Source organism: Eumetopias jubatus, unplaced genomic scaffold (genome assembly GCF_037043125.1).
Source record: "Eumetopias jubatus isolate StellerSeaLion01/CBP00866 unplaced genomic scaffold, mEumJub1_p1.0 scaffold_9, whole genome shotgun sequence".
Lineage (NCBI taxonomy): Eukaryota > Metazoa > Chordata > Mammalia > Carnivora > Otariidae > Eumetopias > Eumetopias jubatus.
Genome location: NW_028274815.1, coordinates 57,587,737 through 57,613,062, shown reverse-complemented (window position 1 = coordinate 57,613,062; position 25,326 = coordinate 57,587,737). Strand labels below are relative to the sequence as shown.

At 36.7% G+C, this 25,326-nt stretch overlaps 1 protein-coding gene across 6 annotated transcripts in view; it reads left to right on the top strand.

The window, feature by feature from the left end:
- AFTPH (aftiphilin) overlaps nucleotides 1-25,326 on the top strand; it is a 67,669-nt gene that overhangs the window by 17,449 nt on the left and 24,894 nt on the right. For all 6 annotated transcript variants that reach the window (XM_088026503.1, XM_028093851.2, XM_028093852.1 and 3 more), the window contains 2 exons: nucleotides 10,273-12,236; nucleotides 24,716-24,867. In XM_088026503.1, coding sequence (XP_087882629.1) covers nucleotides 10,305-12,236; nucleotides 24,716-24,867 — 2,084 coding nt within the window. In that variant the 5' untranslated portion in view covers nucleotides 10,273-10,304. The remainder of the gene's footprint in view (nucleotides 1-10,272; nucleotides 12,237-24,715; nucleotides 24,868-25,326) is intronic.

The following is a 25,326-nucleotide window of genomic DNA, read 5'->3' as shown; positions in this document are numbered from 1 at the left end:
TTAGTGTTAGTAATATTTTTAAGTGACTTATTCTTTCAGTGACCTTTTAAAGTATATGCAGAGTCATGTGAATGTTTTTGGCAAGCAAACACTGGCTTAGATTTTTGTTAAGGGTAGATTATGGTTTGAACCACACACTTGGTGTAAGTTAGAATGTAATGATAGTTGATAGCTTGCTGAGGCACAGAATGTGCCAGGTACTGAAGGTCTGCTGTTATCTGTAATCCTCACAACAGCATTGAAAGGGAGGAACTGCTGGCCCTTTTTTATAGATAAGAAACTAAAGCTCAAGGAGGGCAAACTCACATAATTAGTAAATGAGGAAACTGGAATCTGAACCTAGGATCTGACTTTCCAAGTCCAAGATCTTTCTCCTATACCATGCTACCTTTTGAGACATACATATATTACCTTAAATCCCAGTTAGGCAAAGTATAAATAAGCAAACTTTTTTATTAGAATGGTATGCTTATTATTATGGTCCCATATGCATTCACTTGTAATGTAGTTGTTGTTAATCTAAGTATATTGATTTTCTGAGAAACACTTTTTGTTTTTTATTGTTGCATACATACAGCAAAGTGTACAAGTCCTAAGTGTACAGTGGGATGAATTTTTACAAATATATGTGCCTGTGTAACTAGTACTCTGATCAAGAGAAAATAACATTATTTGCACGCACCAGGCTCTTTTATACCCCCTTCCAGTCAATACTGTACCTGCTATAGGTACCCCTATTCTGAATTATCACCGTAGTTTAGTTTTGCCTGTTTTAGACTTCCCAGAAATGGAATCACACAATACATGTTTTGTGTGTATATATCTGGCTTCTTTCACACATCATGTCTGTGATAGCCATCCATGTTGTTGCATAATAATAATTCATAATGTACCCCATTGTGTGTGTGTGTGTGTGTGTGTGTGTGTAATATGTATATATATATATATATATATATATATACACCATGATGCATTTTAACCATTCTGCTGATGGACACTTGGGTTGTTTTAATTAAGAATAAAGTTGTCATGAACAGTCTTGTATATGCCTTCAGTGCATGTATGTACTCACTTTTGTGGAGTATGTACCTGGTACAGTTTTAGTATATACTGACAGTTTTCCAAATGTGTATTCTAGTTTACACTCAAACCATTAAAGTATGAGAACACCAGTTGTTCCATATTGTTGCCATTGGTAGCTATGATTAAAATTGTTTTGTTTTGTTTTAAAGATTTTATTTATTTATTTGACAGAGAGAGCGCCAGAGAGGGAGCACAAGCAGGGGGAGTGGGAGAGGGAGAAGCAGGCCTCCTGCCGAGCAGGGAGCCCGATGCGGGGCTCGATCCCAGGACCCTGGGACCATGACCTGAGCCAGAGGCAGATGCTTAACGACTGAGCCACCCAGGCGCCCCTAAAATTGTTTTGTTTTAATTTTAGCTGTTCTGGTGGGTGTATAGTAGTGTCTTGCTGTGTTTTAATATGCATTTCCCTGACGACTTTTCATATGCTCACTGGCTCTTTGGATAATCTCTTTTGTGATTTACCTGTTCAGGTATTTTGGCCATTTTTCTATTGGGTTGTCTCACATCGATTTGTAGGAATTCTGTATATATTCTGGCTCGGAGTTCTTTGACAGTTATATGTACCACACATTTCTTCTCCTAGGCAGTGGCTTGCCTTTTCACTCTCTTAATGTTGTTCTTTAGGTGACCGTAAGTTTTAAATATTCGTGAAGTCCAGTGTATCATTTTCTCTTTTATGATTACTGCTTTCTATGTCCTATTTAAAACACCTTGCCGCCCCTAAGGTCATGAAAATAATCTCTTAAGTTATCTTCTAGAAGGTTGATTGTTTTTACCTTTCACATTTAGGCCTACAGTCTGTCTGGAGCTGATTTTTGTGTGAGTTATTAGGTAGAATCAAAGATTGATTCCCCCTGTGTAAGTATTTACTTGATCCGGCACTGTTCAAAGAAAAGGCTTGTCCTTTCCCCCTCCACACTGCAATGGCATCTTTGTTATCACATGACATGTAGCTTTAAACCAGGTCTTGATACCTGGTAACTTAAGTGCTCCAACTTTCTTTCTTTTGGGAAACTATTATTAAATTGCCAGATAGTCTTAGGTGATAGTTAGCCCCATTCCTCCTTTTATTCCTCTGTGTTCCCAGGCCTACCTTTCCGCTTGACCCCAGAGCTTTCAACCTACAGACCTACCACCTCTTCTTTACCATGATCATTTCAGACCTGAGGCTAGAACTCCTTGAGCAGGTGCAACTTCTTTTCTTATGAGAGATTCATACTGAATCACTTCACCCATTGTATGCCTTGTTGCCCTGGCAGCTAATCTGGCACAGGACTCAGGGTTCCACTGCTGACTGCTACTAGGATTGTGGATTATTCCCTTGGCCCCTCTGTATTCGACTCCTATAATAGAATTACCAAACCCAAGATCCTTTGATTTTCATGGTTTGTAGCCCTGAAGGTCGTGTTTGGCTTACATTTTTTTTTCCAAGATTTTATTTATTTGACAGAGAGAGACACAGCGAGAGGGGGAACACAAGCAGGGGAAGTGGGAGAGGGAGAAGCAGGCCTCCCGCTGAGCAGGGAGCCCCATGTGGAACTCGATCCCAGGACCCTGGGACCATGACCTGAGCCGAAGGCAGACGCTTAACGACTGAGCCACCCAGGCACTCCTTGGCTTGCATTTTTATTTACTATTTTTCACTTATGTTGTCCCCTAGGCTCTGTATTTAGGGTGTGATTTCCCATGGACAGATCTCCAAAGTGCAGGAGGTCTACCATATTCTCTTATCTGCATGCTCTAACTAGCTTCAGGATACCCCATTTATTACCCAAGCACGAAAGCCCCATGTCTACTTTTTGTGTATACTATAGCTTGACTCTTTCCTGGATACCCCCATTACTTGTTTAAACAGTTACTTGTTTAAGAGGTCTTGGAATAAGCAGGCATAAAAATGGGAAGTTGAACATGCCCCTCCACACACACACACACACACACACACACACACACACGTACGTGTGTGCATGCACTTGTTCAGATTAAAAAGAAACTAGAAAACTGATTAGAACTCCTTGTGGTGTGGAGTAAGTAGTCCGTTAAGAAGGATGAAGAAACATTTATTAAGGTTGCTATGTGCCAGGCACAGTGTTAAAGTAGCTCATCTATCCCTCTTTCCTGTTAAGTAGGAATAGCTATTTAAAGTCCATATTTTCTGTGTAAAAAAAAAAAGGATTTGTCATAGTCAAACTTAATAAGCTAATTCATCATACAAATACTTCAGTTAACAAATAGTACTTCAACTAACAGAGTTTACTGAGTTGGAAAATTCTGGGAAGTTTCAAGCCTCCTCCACACTGGCTGGTTGGCATTCTTACTGAAACTTGAGAGTAGCGTTCTCTTAGATTTTTGAAGGATGAATTGGACCAAAGCCAAAACCTGCTGAAGGGGAATATGTAGCCCGAGTTCTTCCCATCAGTAGGTGACACAGTTTTGAGAAAGAAGGAAATGTTCATAGTCTGGGAGGCTGACAGAGCTTGTTGCATCAAGAAGGAGAAAGAAAGAGTACTTTTTCAAGATGTGACAAGAACTATTTTCTGTGTTGTTGGTTTGATTACAAAGTTTCTGATTCAGATTGGTATTTCCTTAACATCTGAGTTTTAAATAAGCCTGAACCAAGTAAAATATTTCATTTTTCAAACAATGAAAAGTTTTAGGAAAAACAGTAGGTTAATCATGAAGAGATTCTACCAATAAACATCACAGGTGGTTCTTTAAAAAAGTAAAGTATTATGGGGGCACCTGGGTGGCTCAGTCAGTTAAGCGTCTGCCTTTGGCTGAGGTCACGATCCCAGGGTCCTGGGATCAAGTCCCACATCTCACATCGGGCTCCTTGCTCAATGGGAAGTCAGCTTCTCCCTCTGCCTGCCATTCCCCCTGCTTGTGCGCTCGTGTGCTCTCTCTCTCTCTCTGACAAATAAATAAAACCTTAAAAAAAAAAAGTATTACGGAAGGTAAAATGGTACAGCACTCTGAAAAATAGTTTGGCAGGTTTTTACAAAACTAAACTTGTACTTACCATAGAACCCAGTAATCACACTTTTGGGCATTTATCCCAGAAAATAAGAACTTAGGTTAACACAAAAACCTGTACATAACTGTTGTTAGCATCTTTAATATGTATACTATTTAAATATGCTACTGGTACATATATTATTAATGTAGTTTATGTACTACTTATAATAATAAAATATAGGAGGGGCGCCTGGGTGGCTCAGTTGTTGGACGTCTGCCTTTGGCTCAGGTCATGATCCCAGGGTCCAGGGATCAAGAGTCCCACATCGGGCTCCCTGCTTAGCCGGAAGCCTGCTTCTCCCTCTCTCACTTCCCCTGCTTGTGTTCCTGCTCTTGCTATCTCCCTCTGTCAAATAAATAAATAAAATCTTTGAAAAAATAAAATATAGAACTAACCCGTATGTCATTCAGTCGATGAGTAGTTGAACAAACTGGTATATCTGTACTATAGAATACTACTTAGCAATGAAAATAATTGACCTACTGATACATTCAATAACCAGGATGGACCTTAAGGGCATTATACTTAGTGAAAAAGTCACCTTCAAGAGGTTATATACTATATAAAAACTTTTGAAATGACAAAACTATGGAGACAGAACACAGATCAGTGGTTTCCCAGGGATGAGGTGTGGGGGAGGGAGCAGTTCTGTATATTGATAGTTAGGTAGTTACACCGATGTGTACATGGGATAAAATTGAACAGAACTACACACAAATACAGGTGGATGCAAGTTTTTTTGTTTTGTTTTGGTTTTGTTTTTTATAAAGGTGAGGACTGAAGAAGGTCTGTAGTCTAGTTAATAGTACTGTGCCAACATGGTCAATTTCCAGGTTTGCTATTGTACTAGAACTGTGTAAGATTCACTGTTAGGGCTAGGTGAAGGGTGTGCAAGTGTCTACTATTTTTACAACTTTATATTAACCTATTATTGTTTCAAAACAAAAAGTTAAAAAAAATAAGGTATGCTGTACACCTATGTTCATAGCAGCATTATTCACAATGGCCGAAAGGTAGAAGCAACCCAGCAGTCTGCCAACAGATGATAGTATATACATACAATGGAATAATATTCAGCCTTGAAAAGGATGAATTCTGACACATGGTACACAAAATGCGTGAACCTCGAGGACATTATGCTAAGTGAAGTAAGCCAGTCACAGAAGGACAATTGTGTAATTCCACTTATATGGGGTACCTAGAGTGGTCCAATTCAGGAGACAAAATAGAATGCTGGTTGCAGGAGCTGGGAGGAGGGAGAATGGGGAGTTATTGTTTAATGAATACAAAAAACGAGGCCACCTGGGTGGTTCAGTTGGTTAAGCATCTGACTCTTGGTTTCAGCTCAGTCATGATCTCATGGTCATGGAATCAAGCCCCACGTCGGTCTCCATGCTCAGTGCAGAGTTTGCTTCTCTCTTTCTCTCGCTCTTTCTCTCAAATAAATAAAAAATAAAATCTCTTTAAAAAATGAGTACAGAAAACATTTTAATATTTTGGAAGATAAAAAGTTCTAAAGATGGGTGGCGGTGATGGTTGCACAACAGTTTGAATGTACTTAATGCCACTGAACTGTACACTTAAAAATGATTAGTAAATTTTTTTATATTTTTAAATAGTAAATTTTATATATATTTTGCCATAGTTTTTTTTTAAAGGAAGTTGAGGATTTTTTTTTAATTTTATTTATTTGAGAGAGAGAGAGCACATGAGAGGGGGAAGGGTCAGAGGGAGAAATTTGCCACAGTTTTTTAAAATAAGATACAATATAAGTAACACATTTATTATACAATGTGCACATTTAAATGCAAACATAAATCTCCTTGAATGCTTTTAATTTTTTCATTTTCATTTTGAGATGATCACAAACATAGAAAAAGTTGCAAGTTCAGTACAAATAAGTCTTTTTCCAGAATAATTTGAGACTGTTGCCAACCTGATGTCCCATCTCTCCCAAGTATGTTAGGGTGCATTTCCAACAACCAAAGACATTCTCTTACATAACCACAATACTACCCTCAAAATCAAGAAATTAGGGGCACCTGGGTGGCTCAGTCGTTAAGGGTCTGCCTTTGGCTTGGGTCATGGTCCCCAGGTCCTGGGATCGAGCCCCACATCGGGCTCCCTGCTCAGCGGGAAGCCTGCTTCTCCCTCTCCCACTCCCCCTGCTTGTGTTCCCTCTCTCACTGTCAAATAAATAAATAAAATATTTTTAAAAAATCAAGAAATTAGCATCAACACATTGCTCCTTGGACTTCATTCAGGTTTCACAGTAGTCCCAATAATGACCTGTATAGAAGGGGAAGCCAGTTCAAAATCAGGTGTTGAATTTACTGGTCATGTCTCTTTAGTCATCTTCAGTTTGGAAGAATTCTTAAGTTTTTCCTTAACTTTCATGACATTGATACTTTTGAAGATTACAGGCCAGTTTCTAAACTAACTCTCAATTTGAATTTGTCTGAAATTTCATGAATAGATTCAGGTTGTGTATTTTGGGCAGGAATATTCCAGGAGTGATCCTGTGTTCTTGTTGCATCTTGTCAGGTGATACATGATTTCAGTATTCCCATTACTAATGATGTTCACTTTGATCATTTGATGAAGTGTCAGCCTCCACCACTGTAAAGTTACATTTTTTTCCTTTGTAATTGAGTATGTTGTGGGGAGATTTTGAAACTGCAGTATCTTAAATGTTCGTATCTGAGGACTGATAGTTGATTCTTTTATTCAGTGGATTATAATCCAGTATTATCTTTATTTTGATGCTCAAGTTGTCACTGATTTTACCACCAAGAATCCCTTCAAGCTGGCTTTTGTGTCCTTTTGATATGTTGCCAACATTATGAATGCTTTTAAATTAAAAAAAAAGGGGAGAATCATGATATTAATAGCTACATAGTATCCTATTGGAAGGACAAAGCATGATTTGCTTAAATAATCCCTTTGGAGCATTTTGTTTTACTTTTAAGGAAAAAAAAAAACAGTTTGTATAGTATAGCCAGATTGCCTTCTGGAAGCCTTCTAACAATTTACACACCCACCAGCAGTATGTGTGTGCAAATGTCCTTTTCTCCACATACTCATTAACAATCAGAGTACTTTTAAAAATAGGAACTTCATAATCACAGGAAAACTGTTAGAGGTCAAATTACCCTGTATACCTAAGCATTGGAAGGGGTTATCAGGACTCTGGACAAAGGAGGAAAATAGGGTTTATATGTAACTTTTACTGTTATTTTCCTTTTCTCTTTAAATCAGAAAAGTTATCTCAGAAGTAAAGCCATCATTTTCTTCTTTATGATGCTGATTTTGTAAGGAAGGCAGTTTAAAATAGATACATTGCAATGGAGTCTTTTTCTTTTGATTTGTTCAATTTCTTTCAAATAACTCTCAGTGACTGTCCAGTCACTGACCTCAAAGAACCTTTTCAAAATTCTGAAGCCATTCTCTACTAACCAGCTGTATGACCTTTGGGAAAGTTGCTTACCAATAGGCCTCATTTTCCTCATGTCTAATTAAATTAAGTGGTTTCTAATGTGCCTTCTCCCTATAGCTGGAAGATCTTATGAATTTTTATTCTGAGAGTTGGGAGAAAGTGGTTGTTTTGTTTTGTTTTGTTTTGAATTTACAAAACTGGTTGAATTTTGTAGTAAAATATTTTCTTCATATATCTAATTTTGCATGTATCTAATTTTTGTGAATTACAGGGAATATTCCTTGGGCTTCAGTTCATTGAAAGTATCAATTTATGGACTGGTTTTATTCTAGGACTTTTGTTGTTAATTCTCCCTTTGCTTTTAATGTAAATCTGTCTTGTGGCCCTTTTGACTTTTTATTACAAAGGAACGGGATAACCCAGACATAGATTCCAATTAAGAGTTAAATGTATATAGAAAGAAGATATCATAAACTAATGGGTATGGGAAGGATTATTCAGTAAATGGGATTATGATAATTGCTTGGCTATTTAGAAAAAAAAATTGCTTAGACCTTTGCCTTAGATCATATACCAAAATAAATTCTAGATGTATTAAAAACAAAATGCAGCAACAGATGAATCATTGAACATTACATCAGAAACTAATGATGTACTATTTGTTAGCTAATTGAATTTAAATTAAAAGAAAACTAAAAGAAAAAAAGTGAATACTTATTAAATCTCAAGCTTATATGAAAGTAAAATAATGAAAATACTAATGAAAAGTTGATCGATTTGTCCCTTTAAAAATTAACTTTGGAAAACAGTTTGTCAGTTTCTTATAAAGTTAAACTTACTGTAACCCAGCATTTGCACTCCTGAGAATTTATCTTAGAGAATTAAAAACTCACAATCAGATAACAGTCTGTACATAAATATTCATAGCAGCTATATTTGTAATTATTTGTGATTAGAAATAATCCAAATGTCCTGCATTGTGTGAACAGAGAAACAAACTGCGGTGCAGCTATACAACGGTGGACTACTTGGCAATAAAAAAGAATGACTTCTTGGACATGCAACAACATGGATGGATCTCAGGGGCATTAAGGGCAGTGAAAAAAGAAAACTTCAAAGAATTACATATTGTATAATTCCATGTACATAATACTTGTGAAGTAGCAAAATTATAATGGAGAATAGATCAGTGGCTGGCAGGAGTTAGGGCTTCAGGGAGGGTATGAATATTGAGAGGTAACACAAGGGAGTTTCTTTATATTGATGAATATTATTGAACTATTTTACGGCAGTTCTTATCCCAATTATAGTGGTGGTTATTTGAATCTAATCTGCACATGTGATAAAATTTCATAGAACCACATACACAAAACTGGTGAAATCTGAATAAGGTCTGTAGCTGAGTTAATAGTGTTTTACTGATGTCAGTTTTCTGGTTTGGTCCTGTACTATCATTATTTACCGTACTATCATTGTGGGAAATTGGGTGGGATATACATGAGAACTCTGTATTGTTTTTGCAACTTCCTTTCAGTTTTCTGGTTTGGTCATGTGCTGTCATTATTTACTATACTGTCATTGTGGGAAATTGGGTGGGATATACATGAGAACTGTGTATTGTTTTTGCAACTTCCTTTAAGTCAGAAATGATTTTAGTATTGAAAGTTATAAAAAAAAATTGACTTAAATAAACTGGGATACATCTAGACAATGGAATATTATTCAGCGCTAAAAAGAAATGAGCTGTCAACCATGAAAAGACATGGAGGAGGCTTAGATGCATGTTACTAAGTGAAAGAACCAGTCATACAGTATGTTCAGGCTATATACAATGTGACATACTGTACGATTCCAACTATATGATATCCCAAAAAAGGCAGAACTATGGAGACAGTAAAAAGATCAGTGGTTGCCAGGGGCAGGGGAGAGGGAGAGATGAATGGGTGGAACAGAGGATTTTTAGGACATTGAAATTACTCTGTGTGATACTGTAATGGTGGATACATATTTATGCATTTGTCCTAACCCATAGAATGTGCAACACCAAGAACAAACCCTAATATAAACTATGGACTTTGGGTGATAATGATGTGTGTCAATGTAGGTTCATCAGTTGTAACAAATACACCACTCTGTAGGATGTTCATAATAGAGGAGGCTATGCATAAATAGGGGTGGGGGATATATAGGAATTCACTGTACCTTCTGCTCAATTTTGCAGTGAACCTAAAACTGCTCTAAAACAACTGCTCTAAAAAGTCTATTTAAAAAAAAATTAACTTGGGTTAGAAATAAAATTGAAAAGCAAAGTGAGGAATATATTTGTAGCAATTATTAGAGATAAAATTTTCATGTCTTATCTATAAAGAAGTCATACAAATCCATAAGGCAGGACCCGAATCCTCAATGGACTGGAAAGAGAACTTAAGAGAACAAGCAAGTTCCCCGAGAGGGAATTTTGTAGATATACTTTTGTGTTTATTCCAACTTTTTTGGAAACCTCAAATTCAGTAATGTAATGCCAGTGTTCTTGGAAACATGCACTAGAAGAATTTTTTTTTCTTTTGCCATTAGAGCTGTGTAAGGTAATCTCACCTAAGGGAAAAATAATTTAAAAGATACAAAACAGAGCACTGTAAATTTGCATTGTTTCGAAATAGCTTTGAGAGAATTTTGAAAGACCTTATATGTAATCTGTCCCCTCCAAAAAAAAAAAAATCTGTTCTCTTTTTTTTTTCAGGTGTAAATTAATTATTTGAAAGCAATTGAGCAATGGAGCCAGACATCATTCGAATGTACTCTTCATCCCCACCACCACTAGATAATGGAGCCGAGGATGATGATGATGATGAATTTGGGGAATTTGGTGGGTTTTCAGAAGTTACCCCTTCTGGTGTAGGGTTTGTTGATTTTGATACACCAGATTATACTCATCCCAAGGAAGAGTTTGTTCCTTCAAACCATTTTATGCCAATTCATGATTTCTCAGAAAATGTAGATAGCCTTACTAGCTTTAAGTCCATTAAAAATGGTAATGATAAAGACATCACAGCTGAACTTTCTTCTCCTGTAAAAGGACAGTCTGATGTTTTACTTTCTACCACCAGCAAAGAAATAATTTCATCTAAAACTTTAGATACTTCCACTGATGACATAGAAAGTCCCAGAGATTTAAATACTATAGTGAAGCAAAGACAGAATGTTGGAACACCTGAAAGTTTCTCTCCAGGAGATTTTAGAACTGATATGAATGTTGTTCATCAGAACAGGCAGTTAGAGAGCTGCAATGGTGAAAAGCCTCCTTGTCTGGAGATTCTGACAAATGGGTTTGCAGTACTGGAAACTGTAAATCCTCAGGGAACAGATGATCTGGACACTGTAGCCAATTCGAAAGGAAGAAAGCCTCTTAACACTCATAGTACTGAGTATAACTTAGACTGTGCACCTAGTCCTGCTGAGGAATTTGCAGATTTTGCCACATTTTCCAAAAAGGAAAGAATACAACTAGAAGAAATAGGATGTGAAGTTTTAAATGATAGAGAAGCATTAACCATTCAGGAAAACAATAAAATTAATAGAGTCAGTGAACTGAATTCTGTAAAAGCAGTGTCTTTGGGTAGAAGTTTTGATGATAAAGGAGACATGGATGGAGAGGATCAGGTTTGTGTTTCAGAAATAAGCATAATGAGTACCAGAGGTTTCAGTACTGAAAAACAAGGCCTTCCAACATTGCAACAGGATGAATTTTTAAAATCCAGTGTTCAATCAAAGCCTTGGAGTTTGGCAGCCTCAGCTGATAATTCAGAAGCCAGTATGAGAGAAGAGTGTAAAACTGAGGAACAACTTGATTTGTTTACTTCGAAGTGTGCTGACCTATGTATGGATTCTCTTAACACTTCTGATGCTGATGATGAAGTTGCTTCTTCCAAAGAAGAAAGTAGAAGGTTCACTTATTCCCAAAGCCCCAGCATTGATCCTACAGAAGAAAATGTTCTGGATGATTCTCTAAGTGTAAAAAATGGTGATAGTAGCACCGACTTTGTGACTTGCAACGATACTAACGAGGATGAGTTTGGTGACTTTGGCACAGCCAGTGGCACAACCCCACCCTTTGTTACTGGCACTCAAGATTCAATGAGCGATACCACTTTTGAAGAGTCCTTAGAGCACTTTCCACATTTTAGTGAGCCAGGTGATGACTTTGGAGAATTTGGGGATACAAATGCTGTTTCTTGCCAAGATGAAATTATATTTACTGAGTCTGACCTAAAACAAACTTCTGATACTTTATCAGAGGAATGTAAGTTGGGAGGAAAGTCTACTGGGACAGGCACTGATCCTGTTTCAAAATTGGAAATTGGGCAAGAAGGTGAATTTGGAGATTTCGATTCTGTGCCAAATATTCAAGATGGCTGCAATGCTTTTCAAGACTCCGATGATTTTGCGGACTTCAGTTCAGCTGGGCCTAGCCAAGTTGGGGATTGGAATGCTTTTGAGGATGGACAGAAAGATAGTTGCTCTTGGGCTGCTTTTGGAGACCAGCAGGCTACTGAATCTCACCATCGAAAGGAAGCCTGGCAGTCACATAGGACAGATGAAAAGATTGATACTCCAGGAACCCCCAAAATGCACAGTGTCCCTTCAGCAACTTCCAGAGGAGCAGTTGCTGGTGGCCATTTACAGGAAACAGCCACTTCAGTTCAGGTATTTACTGATTTTCTCTATTTTGTATGATATATTAATTGCTGTGGAGGCTTTACAGAAAGTATTTTTAGATTGGGTACCTGTTGAAGGAGTCTCTTATGATACATAATGCTTGCTTGATTTGTAGATCGGTTAAATTTTTCACAACCCTTTGGTGGTAAACTTTAAATAGTTCTATAAGAAGTAATGCTTGGTAATAAGCTTTTTCTTTATCTCAGTGAATTTAATATTTACAGAAATTCATCAGCTTGGTTTTTTTGATTAACATAAATACCACTTATGTCCAAATTCATTAACTAGCTAATTAACTATCCAATGAATCCTTCAGTTTTTACCTTTACAGTGATTTTTAGAAGAAGGTTAGGGGCACCTGGGTGGCTCAGTCATTAAGGGTCTGCCTTCAGCTCAGGTCATGATCCCAGGGTCCTGGAATCGAGCCCCACATCGGGCTCCCTGCTCAGCGGGAAGCCTGCTTCTCCTTCTCCCACTCCCCCTGCTTGTGTTCCCTTTCTTGCTGTGTCTCTCTCTGTCAAATAAATAAATAAAGTCTTTAAAAAAATAAAATAAACTTAAAAAAAAGAAGGCTAAACTGAGATATAGATTTTTTTTTTAAGTTTCAGAAATAATGTCTCTTAATTTTGCCCACCAAAAGACCTAGGAAATTGAAGTACAGTTTCTGTTTGTTTTTTTTTAAAGATTCATTTATTTTTGTGAGAGAGAGCTCATGCATGTACATGAGCTGGGGGAGGGGCAGAGGAAGAGGGAGAGAGAAAGAGAAAGAACCCTCAAACAGACTCCCTGCAGAACCCGTCGATGGAGGGGCTTGATCCCAGGACCCTGAGATCACAACCTGTGCTGAAATCAAGAAGCCAACTGCTTAACCAACTGAGCCACCCAGGTGCCCCTGAAGTACAGTTTTGAGTGCAGGAGAGAGCAAGCAGAATTTGAAACCTCAGCCTCTGCTGAAGGCTGTAGGGAATTGAAGGATAGAGAATTTGAACAAAGTGGATTTGGACTTCATAATTTGACAGCAACTAAAGACCTGGGATGAGAGTATGAGAAAAATTAAGGGTTAGACCTAGAACAAGAAACAGTCATAGGTTGACTTACTATGGCTGTATTTATTTGCTTATAATTTCCTGCAAACGTACATTTATGTTTACACTTCTTGGGGATTAGGTGTGTCGGGGAAAATATTTTTACCCCCCAGCGCCTGTACTTTATCCTTTTCTGTTCCAGACTATTTCAGAGAAGATTCACTAAGATTTATTTTGACCTAAAATAGCTCCTAGAGATGCAGTTTGATATCCAGGTTGTTCCGCAATCCTGAGTTATACCCTGTGTTAAACCTAACCTTTCTTCAACCCCAGAGGTGTTGAAGAGCACTCCCTAGAAAATCACTGCTTTGTAGTGACAATTGATATAGGGAACACTTGTCTCACCAGCTTCTTTTAAAGATACTAAGAACAAGATCAGAATCTGCAAATTCTTCCAGTTATCTTTTGCTAAGCAAACCATTTTCAATTAGAAGTATTTCCAAAGTCTGAGTGTTAATTGAAATGGTTATACATCATTGCTTTGATACATGAAGATATTATTATGGTATTACCAGGTGGTGGAAACAGCTAATCACTTTTCATTTGACTTTGAGCATTTGAATAGTTTAATTTGCTAATTCAGTTATTATACGATTTGGCTAATGCGTATTATTCCTGTTGATTATTATTGAAGTAGAAGGTTTCCATTTTAAACAAGGAGTAAACTAATTATATAATACAAAGCCAAGACTGTTGATTTTGACCTAATCCTTTCCTATTTAGTTTCATCTTATTGTAAAGTGACACTGGTATTGAATAATCTTTATAGCCCTAGAGCTTGTAACATCATGAGATAATGAATTTTTTAAACTATGACCACTTCAAAAAAGAAATTTTGCATTACACAAGTTGATTGAAGTTATTTATAACTTGACAACTGGAGATAAGAGGTAATAAAATATATAAGCTTTATATAATCTTAAAAATCTGAGTTTGAATCTTGACTCAACCTCTTATATAGCTTTTTGGATAAGTTACTTCTGAGCTCAGTTGTTTGTAAAAAAAAAAAAAAGAGAGAGAGAGATAATATCCACTTCAAGGGACTTTTGTGAAGATAAAATGACAGTAAACTTTAAAGTGAATGAAAAAAATCCACTGAAAAGTAAAAATTTTGTCGTATGATTCTATTTTATAAAGATAGAGCAAAAACTGTGTAGATGTGGCAAGATACATTTAAGACTTCCTGAGATTTGTTTGGCTCGGTCCTCAGACTCTTATTTTTGCTGAATAGGTTTGGAAAATGATGGATTTTGGAAAGGAGAAATTGTTGGAAGGGGCTGGAAGATAAGTTTAGAAGGAAGTTGAGGTGGGGAAATGGGTAAGCCCTGCTGAGTAAATGACTGAATTGGAAGTGATTTTCATTCTTATCCTGCTGTTGTGAAGGCAACTTGTGGCCTGCAGTTTCTTCCTTTTCCAGAAGTGCCCTAGGAGAGGATTAGATTTACTGGTATTTTTCCTAAAATATTTCTCCTACTTGCTACAGTGTTGAGGACAGCACAGAAATCCTCACATACTAAGGACAGTGAACATTGAGTTCTTTTTTTTTTTTTTAATTTGAGCACGCACAAGTGTGGGGAGGGGCAGAGGGAAAGGGGGAGAGAGAGAGAGAGAGAAACAGACTCTCTGCTGAGTGCAGAGCCTGACGTGGCACTCCTGAGCTGAAATCAAGAGTTGGATACCTAGGGCGCCTGGGTGGCTCAGTTGGTTAAGCGACTGCCTTCGGCTCAGGTCATGATCCTGGAGTCCCTGGATCGATCCCGCATCGGGCTCCCCGCTCAGTGGGGAGTCTGCTTCTCCCTCTGACCCTCCCCCCTCTCATGTGCTCTCTCTCTCTCATTCTCTCTGTCTCAAATAAATAAATAAAATCTTTAAAAAAAAAAAAAAGAGTTGGATACCTAGGGGCACTTGGGTGGCTCAGTTGGTTAAGCGACTGCCTTCGGCTCAGGTCGTGATCCTGGAGTCCCAGGATCGAGTCCCGCATCCGGCTCCCTGCTCAGCAGGGAGTCTGCTTCTCCCTCTGACCCTCCTCCCTCTCATGCTTTCTCTCTATCATTCTCTCTCTCTCTCTCTCTCTCAATAAATAAAAATCTTAAAAAAAAAAAAGAAAACCTTTATTTCAAAAGAAAATCCTTAAAAAAAAAAAAGAGTTGGATACCTAAAAAAAAAAAAAAAAGAGTTGGATACCTAACCAGCTGAGCTACCCAGGAGCCCCAAATGACAGTGAACATTAGGTTTTTAATGGTAAAATTTAGAATGATTTATTCCTCTTGAATCTTAACTGGATGCAACAATTCTGCCCTGAACAGAGTGCAGTGCCTTTAAGTCATTTTGTCCAAATTCTGCTTTGACAGAATGTTGTGAGTCTTTAGAATTCATAGCTCAGTTAATTCAATTAAGCAAACACGGGGAGCAATTCTTTGTTTTGAGAAATGAAACAAATGGTGCAGTTGTCATTTCAAATTTCTAATTTTCACTGTGACATTGTCTGGGTCCCTATTTTTTAGTACTTTCCTTTTTTCAGGCTACCAAAAAGATCTTAATATTTTAATAAAATATATCTTCCTTGGGTCAAGAGACAGTCAGTTGTTGCAACTTTATTGTAATAATTTATTACTTAGGGAAAAGTCAACCAAGAAGACATCTTTCAAATTTATAAAATGTTCTTAGTCAAACATTCTCAAATGTGGGTCTAGTGAAACTCAGAGGTTCAAGCCTTGATGTAAAAGCCATACATGACCATTTATTAAGAAATATTCTTCCCTTTCAGTGAATATTTTTTTCTGAGAACCCAGAGCTCGGGGCGCATGGGTGGCTCAGTCGTTAAGCATCTGCCTTCAGCTCAGGTCGTGGTCCCGGGGTTCTGGGATCGAGCCCCGCATCGGTCTCCCTGCTTGGCAGGAAGCCTGCTTCTCCCTCTCCCACTCCCCCTGCTTGTGTTTCCTCTCTCGCTGTGTTTCTCTTTGTCAAATAAATAAAATCTTAAAAAAAAAAAAAAGAACTCAGAGCTCAATATATTTCATTTTCTTGTTAACATTCTTATAAATGGCAGAAATCAAGTAGTGGTATTTCTGTTGTACAAATTGGAAAAGAGGTCCAGACTGTTCTTTGCTTTTTGGGCTAAGGTTCAAAGCAAAATGATAATAACAAAAAAAATCCTCCTTACTTTCAAAGCAGTCCTTTTTTCCAGATTTCTTTATTTCTTTCTTTTTTTAACCTCTTAATATTCCGCAAAGGAAATTTGATTGAAATAACCAAGATTACTTTTTTCTTAGGTATATGGTAGAGGAGGTTAATATTGTAAGTTCTCAGCTTTTATAAAATTTTTTAAATATTACTGTGGATGTTATTTGAGAATTTAGGTAATTGGTAAGTAATCTCTTTATATTAACTGACTATAGAAAAGGAAGCTATGAGTAATTTTTTCTTATTAGCCATCTACTTGATAATGCTGCTGGGGAAGTGTTACTAGATGAAGATTGGTTTTGAGAGCCTTAAAAATTAAGAGTATCACAAAGAGAAAAAGGAAGAGAATTATGAATACTTTGGCCTATTTTTACTTTTAAATTAAATTTTGATTTGTTCACCAGAAAGTCAGCATTCTCAAACTGACTCTAACAAACCCCACATTTTCACCTTTGTTTATTTAATCATCTGCCTAAGATTTGTGCAAGTTTTCCTTTCTGTGGATGAACACCTGAACTTATTGAAAACAGAAGTAAGCAACCAAATAAAGAAATTAAGTGGTCAAAAGATACAGACTTCCAGTTATAAAATAAATAAGTCCTGGAGATGTAATGTATAGCATGGTGACTATAGTTAATAATACTATATTGTATATTTGAAAATCTCTAAGAAAATAGATCTTAAAAGTTCTCATCACAAGAAATGAAAAATTTGTAACTATGTGTGGTGATGGCTGTTAACTAGACTTATTGTGGTGTCATTTTGCAATATATACATATCAGATCATTATGTTGTACACCTGAAACTAATATAATGTATGTCAATTATATCTCAATTTTTTTTAAAGAAATTAAGATTTTGGCCTTATAGCTCTTTGCTTACTTGAAGTATGTGCATAGCAGTTTCTTTTATTTTTCCCTCGGGAAATTCTGGTCTTTAATTCCAAAATAGGTAGAAGTACTTTATTAGATTTATCCACAAATTGTGCAGAAGGGCCAAACCATCTTTTTAAAACATGGGGAATATTACAGTTGGTCACTCTTCTTACATAATAGCTTGAAATTGGGAATTGATAAAGTGTACAATTGTAGATCGTACTTGATATCTTACTTAATATTTAATGGTGGCAAGGTATAAGGTAACCTTTTAAATGGAAGATTAAATTACCCAGTGGATTTTATATTTTTTCTAAACTTGCACTTAAGAGCAAGACCTAATGCTATCAATGTTAAAACTATTAACATTAATCAACTTTTGTTCCAAAGGAAGAAAAGAAAACTAACTAGAAATATGTTGAAGGAACTTTAGAAATTACCTTAAATACAAGATACTTCCAAGAAGATAATGCATTTGAGTGGCCTAAGAACCAGAGTCTAGGATCCTGGGTGCTGGTCTTACACACCCCTTTGGAAAACTGAATGAGATTTTCAATACACTTTTTATACTCCAGTATAGTTATTTATAAAACAGAGATATATTAGGGTTTTCCAGAGAAACAGAACCAGGAGGAGGGAGGGAGGGAGGGCTTGGGAGATGGGGGGTGGGGGTAGAAAGAGAGACTTATTATAAGGGATTGGCTCAGGTCTTTATGGAGGCAGATAAGTCCCAAATACAGTCCTAAAGCTGTCTTCAGTTGATTGGGTGAGGCCCACCATATTCGAGAAGACAGTCTGCTTTACCCAGTCTACCAGTTCAAACGTTAAACTCATCCAGAACCACCTGCACACATATACGCAGAACAACGTTTGACCAGTCATCCGGGCACTTCATGGCCCAGTCAAGTTGACACATAAAATTAACCATCAGAACAGGAAGCGCCATTTGTCCCTGTATAGCTTTCAAGATTTGGGAGAGACTTGTAGCCTGTTTGTGACTGGAGCCTACCAATTGGGAAACTCTGCATTCGATAATATGATTTGTTTGCATCAGTGGGTGAAATGAAATGGCTGCTTATATACCTCCTACCCTAAACACGGAGATATGACAGAACTCAGAATGAGAGTGAATTCATACATGATGCTTTGCCCTTATTGATGAATTAAAACCATTGGATAGTTGATCATTTGTGCTTTCCCAGAAATCATATCAGGTTTGAAAAAATAATTATTATTATAGAGACATTCAAGGTAATAAAGGACCCTGATAGGAAAACAAATATATGAGAAATGAGAAAATTGGGAAAGATAAAAGCCAGTGTATCTTTGAGAGTAATGTAGCCAGGGCCACATATGACTTTTATGTGTCTTACCCATAAAAGATATTTAAAATTCTATTTTATAACTTGGTATAAAGATGAATTTGTTAAAATTAGCCCTTAAAACATTTTCATGAATCCCAGGGGCGCCTGGGTGGCTCAGTCATTAAGGGTCTGCCTTCGGCTCAGGTCATGATCCCAGGGTGCTGGGATCAAGCCCCGCATCAGGCTCCCTGCTCAGCGGGAAGCCTGCTTCTCCCTGTCCCACTCCCCCTGCCTGTGTTCCCTCTCTCGCTGTGTCTCTCTCTGTCAAATAAATAAATAAATCTTAAAAAAAAAACATTTTCATGAATCCCTAAATTTATCGTGGGCCTTGGGCCCTGGCCCTGGCAATAGTATAGTGCTTAAAAGCAACGCTCTGGAGTCACACTGCTAGATTGAGATCCAGGTTTCAGCACTAACTTGTATTAGTCACTTCCCTGAAGCTTAGAGAATAATAATAGCAGTTATTTAAATCTCTCATTCTGAAGGTAGAATGAAATTGTGTGTGTAGATGTGCTTACCACATTGTCTTGCACATAGTAAGTGCTCAATATATGTTAGTTACTGAATAATCTCAGAAATGAACTTCTTGGAAAATGGTCTGTAAAGGAGCAAAGAAATAGTGTTGGCAACTGAATTTTTTTGGTGAATGGCAAAAAGTAATAGGGGGGCAGATGAGAATTTGTGTGGGAGTAACCTCTAGTTCTGGCTATATACTCTCCTGTCAAACTATTTTGAGAGAAAAGCTGCTGCTTTGGGCTGGTTTCCATTCGCAGAATAGTTTTGACAGATTAGGAGCTCTTCTGAGTACTAGTGCCCTCCTCCTTTGTCCTAGCACGACGTGAACGTGAATAGAGAAAATGGACTCTGGCATCTGCCTCGAATAGTATTTGACTTTCAACTCTACATTTATCAGAGCCCTCAGTTCTTACAGTGTGTAATGGCTAGATATGCTGCAATTTGCGAGGCTGAGAATTTGATGCACGTGTGAACTGGTTACATAACTGGTATTCGGCTAACCAGTCAGAGCACCAGTTCTCTGAGTCCAAATTCAAGGGAGAACTGATGACTACTTTTCTTCTTTGACGTTGGAGTTAAAGGCATTTAAAAGTCAAGTAATTATTGTGACTATTATTTCATTGTTTGCTATTTAGTTACTATTGTAACCTCAGCTAACTACTATGCTAAGTGTGTGGGCACTCAGCACCTTCTCATTAATTTACAGTGTAGTACTCTTTAGTAAAAATTTATAATTTGCTTTGTTGAAAACTATGAATTGTAGTGTTAGATGAATCATTGCTTTCTTAAGTATAGTCATCACCTCAGCAGTTAACAGCTGAATCCCTTATCTAATGGCTACAAATGTTTGAAAGACCACCAAAATTGGATAAAAGCATGAATTGGTGAAAGGAGAATAGGCTTTGGAGTCAGACTTGGGATCAAATCCTTGCTGTGCACCGTACCAGCATGAGACTGTGGTTAATTAATCTCCCTGAGCTTTAGTTTCATCTGTAATATTGGAAACAGTTGGGGTTTTTTGAAAAAGATTCATAAAGTAATATATGTAAGTACCAAGAATAGGACCTAGTATGTAAGGGATTCAGTTATTATTCTTGTTACGATTATGTAAACATATCCAACCTGTGTACAAAACCTATGATTTAGATGGTTTATAATAAGATATACTTTCATAAGTAGAACAAATATGCCCCCTGCAGTCTTAAATAAAAGTGAAGTGTGTTTTGTTTTTTTTCTTGAATCTAGTGCACACTGAACTAGCTAACATTTCTGTATCAACTGTGTACAGGAACCTAAGTACTGGAGATTCAAGATGAGACATATTCCCTGCCCTCAAAGCTCCTGTAATTTTTAGAAATTGAACTTAGAACTGCTTTGATGACAGCTTAATACAGTGTTTAAGAACACAGACTCTGAAACTATACTAGATTAGGATTCAGCATGTAATATTCATCTGACTATGGGCAAGATAACCTCTTAGTGCTCTCTTTTTCTCATCTAGAAAATGGGTATAATAATATGACTGTTACCTCCCTCCTGTGGTTCCTCTGTGTTCTTCTGTGAGCTGATATTTGTAAAGCATCTAGAATAATGCCTGGCATGTGGTGTGACATGACAAATGACTGTGTAAGCATTAAATAAAAAACATAATGCGCTTTATCAGGCTTTTGCAGTTTTAACTGTTTCAGAGGACATCTTTTGATATTTTACTGAATTTAGGCCCTCACTTCCTTAAACAGATTGGGGTTATACTGATATTGTTTGCTTTATATATGCTGCCCTGTCTGCCTAGGGAAACTCAATTAGCCAGTCTGACTTTACCTCTAATTCCACATAATAAAATACAATCTTTTAGAATTTTATATCTAATACAAGTCCACATGTACATGTTAATAAATATTACTATTTATTATTAAATATTACTGTTATATGTTATATCATTATATTATATTATTAAATATTACTATTTAATTCACATCTTGTTCTGAGTTAATCAGCTACAAGGAGTTTAAAAATGTGTAGTGTCCCCATTTAATCAAAACCAGGAGTAGATTGCCTCTTATGGCTAGATATACTCTATATAGAAATAAGAATTCTTATAAGCAGGGTAATAATAAGTTCCTTTTCACTTACACACAGTAGAGTAAGTCCAAGTTTAAATAATATATCACTTTGTTGACCCTAGTGTTGATGTAACATTAATTTTGTTACTAATTTGGTTTAAGGCTGTTGTATGTATTAAACTGGGCACTGGGTATGGAGCCTGCTTAAGATTCTCCCTCTCCCTCTACCCGCCCCCCTCCCTTACTCTCCCTCAAAAAAAAATTTCTTTTAATAAAAAATAAAATCCACAAAGAGTAGCAGTAAGAGGTTCTATTTATGTAAGTGACTCTTAATGATAGACATTTTTAAATTGGTAATTATTTTCCAATTCAGTAGGAGGATCTTAGGGAGGGTGTAAAAATTTGGATTGTTTAATTTCTTCTTATGGTAGAAATTGATAGATTGAAACAAGTACTTTCATAATGATTTAGAATGCTAAATCGTGGTAGAGAAACATCCCTAGTGAGATTTGAACCTAGTTTTGATACTTATTTTTTTCCTTGGTAGGCCACTGTGTTTTTGTGTGCCATCTGTATAATAACAATAGTAGTGATAAAAGTTACCACTTCTTGGGGCGCCTGGGTGGCTCAGTGGTTAAGCGTCTGCCTTCGGCTCAGGTCATGATCCCAGGGTCCTCGGATCGAGCCCCGCATCGGGCTCCCTGCTCCGCGGGAGGCGTGCTTCTCTCTCTCCCACTCTCCCTGCTTGTGTTCCTGCTCTCGCTATCTCTCTCTGTCAAATAAATAAATAAAATCTTTAAAAAAAAGTTACCACTTCTTAGGCACACACTGGGTGCCAACTATTTAATCCTGTAATTCGTCACCCACCTGTGAGATTGCCCCTGATATTTCCAGTTTATAAATCCAGAAACTGAGTCTCACTTCTGGGTCCACAGTCCTCCATTGAAGTATTCTAGTTAATCAGCCACTTACTTCCTGGAATTAACTAGTAGCAAATGAAATTTGGCATGTATTACCATGAACAACATATTAGTAAGAAACTCTTTTTAGAGGATCCCCTTTTACCATCAGACTAGTCTTGTGGGTTTGTGGATAGCTGGAAATTGATGTACTTTTAAAGGAAAATGTCAGGAAATTTAATTTGCATCACAGTCTTTGTTAATTGTTAGCTGCTTTCTTTTTGAATTGTTAGAGTTCCTCCTTGTGGTGGGTGGTGTGCTGTTCAGTTAGTGGATTCTGATTATTCAAATCTTTTTTACTGCTCTACCTCAGGGGTCAGCAAACTGGCCTATGAGACAAATCTATCCTGCCGCCTGTTTTAGTAAATAAAGTTTCATTGGAACACACGACACTTATTTGTTTATAGGTGGCACAAAACTGAAAATACTTACTAGCTGGCCCTGTATTTAAAAAATTGTTAAAAGAAAAGAAAGAATTGCTGACCCCTGCTCTACTGCATTCAACAAAATATTTCATTGAAGCAATTGAGTGTAATATCTAACTGTAAAGATAAATGGAATTTTCTTATAAATTTTTCATGTAATTTACATTCTGTATGAGAAAAGGTTAGGTAAGAAGTAAAAACTTGAGGTGAATGTGATGTTCTGTTTGTTCACGTACATTCCACTGATTTGAGAATTTGCTCACTGGTGTGCCTAAGACTGGTAGTTAGATATAATATTGCCCAACTGACTAACTGTGTTTTGGCGTCATTTCTTCCTTCCTTTGATAAATATTTTTTCTTTCCCATTAAAAGGATAACAAAGGGGATACGAGAGAGATTCGGTTTTAATTTACAGAGAAGTAAAATTTGGTCATATGTGAGTTTTTGTTTACCTTCCCTGCCCAGAAGGAGCCAGCACTCATCATGTTTCCAATTAGATTGTTATCTGATCCCTTTAAAAGTAATGTCTGTCCATTCCCTCTGTTGAAGCAAGTAAGTATGGGTCCCCTTGACACACTCAAGTTTCACAAGCCTTGGGATCTTGAGTCTACTCTTTACTGTAGGTTTCATAATTGATACTGTGAACCTTTTCCCATATCACACACATGAATATAATGAAGGTGTTAGAGTAACTTTGTAGAGATAGCAGAAGAGTACCCTGAGACTAATTATTCAGTGTTAAAGTTTTTGCTCTGATACTGCTTCCAAAAGAGAGATTTTGGTTTGGAAAACATGTTTGTGAAGATTTTTCCTTTTGTTTTTCATTTGCCTGTTTGCTGACTATGCTAAACAACAGAAATCAAGCGTTAACTTGTTTTTGTTACTTGGCAAGAAATACCACCATGATGTGGCATTTTCTTACACACTCGGTATCATTTCAGGAGTACACTTCCAACAATCTTTAACTTAACAGTCTGTAGTCCCCTTTGGTGTTTAAGTAGTAAATTGAGCTAAGTTGAAGATATTTTACATGTATCTGACATACAGTTAGAAAAGTGGGAATAAATGTTCTTGTAGGCTGCACATGTAGAATAACATAGTAGTACCCCCCAAAAATGTAAGTTAATCTCAATTCAACAAGTTTTAATTAATGAAAATACTGCAAAATGCCAATGTTCTCAGTGAAAATGCTCTAGGGAATATCCAGTCTTTGCTTGGAGGAAAGGCAGTGTTCTATTCAAAAATACATTTATACACACCATAGATAGAAGAATAGAGAAATGGAATTTTTAAAAGATAACACAGATCATCAAAATGTTAAATGAGCTTTTGAATTTCTTAGTAAAAACTGAGACATTCTTTCCTACTCTGGTTTGTTGTATTAGCAGCAGAGATATTTCCAAAAGGCTTTTAAAATTCAAATGTTTATATTCAAGAAAAAGGTTCTGTTCAACTATAATAGCATAATGCTTTTCATAAACATTCAATTTAATTCTTAAATCTAGAGTACATGAGTGGTAGTAGGGAACATCTAGTGATAGAAAGAATATGAGTGCTGCTTGTTTTTCTGAATGTTTCTCTTTGTTTTTATTTTTGCTTTGGGTAGATTATTCACACTTTGAGATTGCTTTCTCACTGTACAATTGAGTAAGAATTTCTTCTTTGGGAATTCTGTGGTAGATTACATAAGGTAATGTTTGTAAAGTACCAGATATGTTGCTTGGTATAGAACTACATTTGTCACCACTGTATCACTTATGATTACTTAATGTAATCATTTAGAACCGTTGTTCTTTGAGTTAGTTAGGCACCTTTCACTTAGTGTTTCCTGTACCTGACTGGTAGTTAACCTCTCTCATTGTAGTGGACAGGGTGTGGGGTTAGAGGTGTGTGTGTATGTGTGTGTGTGTGTGTGTGTGTGTGTGTGTGTTGATGATAAAACACATCATTAAAATTAGAGAAATGAAAATAAACTTTTGGGGTGTGTTTTGATGCAGACAGCTTTACTAAACCGCCTGGAGCGAATTTTTGAAGCATGTTTTCCTTCAATATTTGTCCCTGATACTGAAGAGGAAGTTACTTCCCTGAAGCACTTGCTGGAAACAAGCACCTTCCCAATAAAAACAAGAGAGGCCTTAGCTGAAAGTGGGTAAGTAGTAGACAGTTTTTAGACAGCATGTATATTTGTTACTTTCAACTATTTTAACTTACATGGTTATCTTAAAGTATCAAGGTTCTGAAATGTTCTTGTAACATTGTGTTGAAGTTTAAAAAGTAAAATTGTGCTCTAAAAAAAACCAAAACTCCCTGCTCCATTTTTGAACGCTTTTAAAAATATTTCTAAATCAATATTCTCATCAATTTTATGTATTATCTTTTTTTAATTTTATGTATTATCTTTTGACTTCTAGTATGATAGATGAGAATTTAGACTTTACATCTGCTATCCTACTCCCTTCATTGTCCCTATATATTTTTTTTAATTTTTTTATTTAAATTCAATTAACCAACATGTAGTACATCATTATATTTATATCATAGTTTTTCATTAAGTTGATATTTGGTATTTTCATTATTATAATCATGTAAATAGTGTTCACTGTCCATT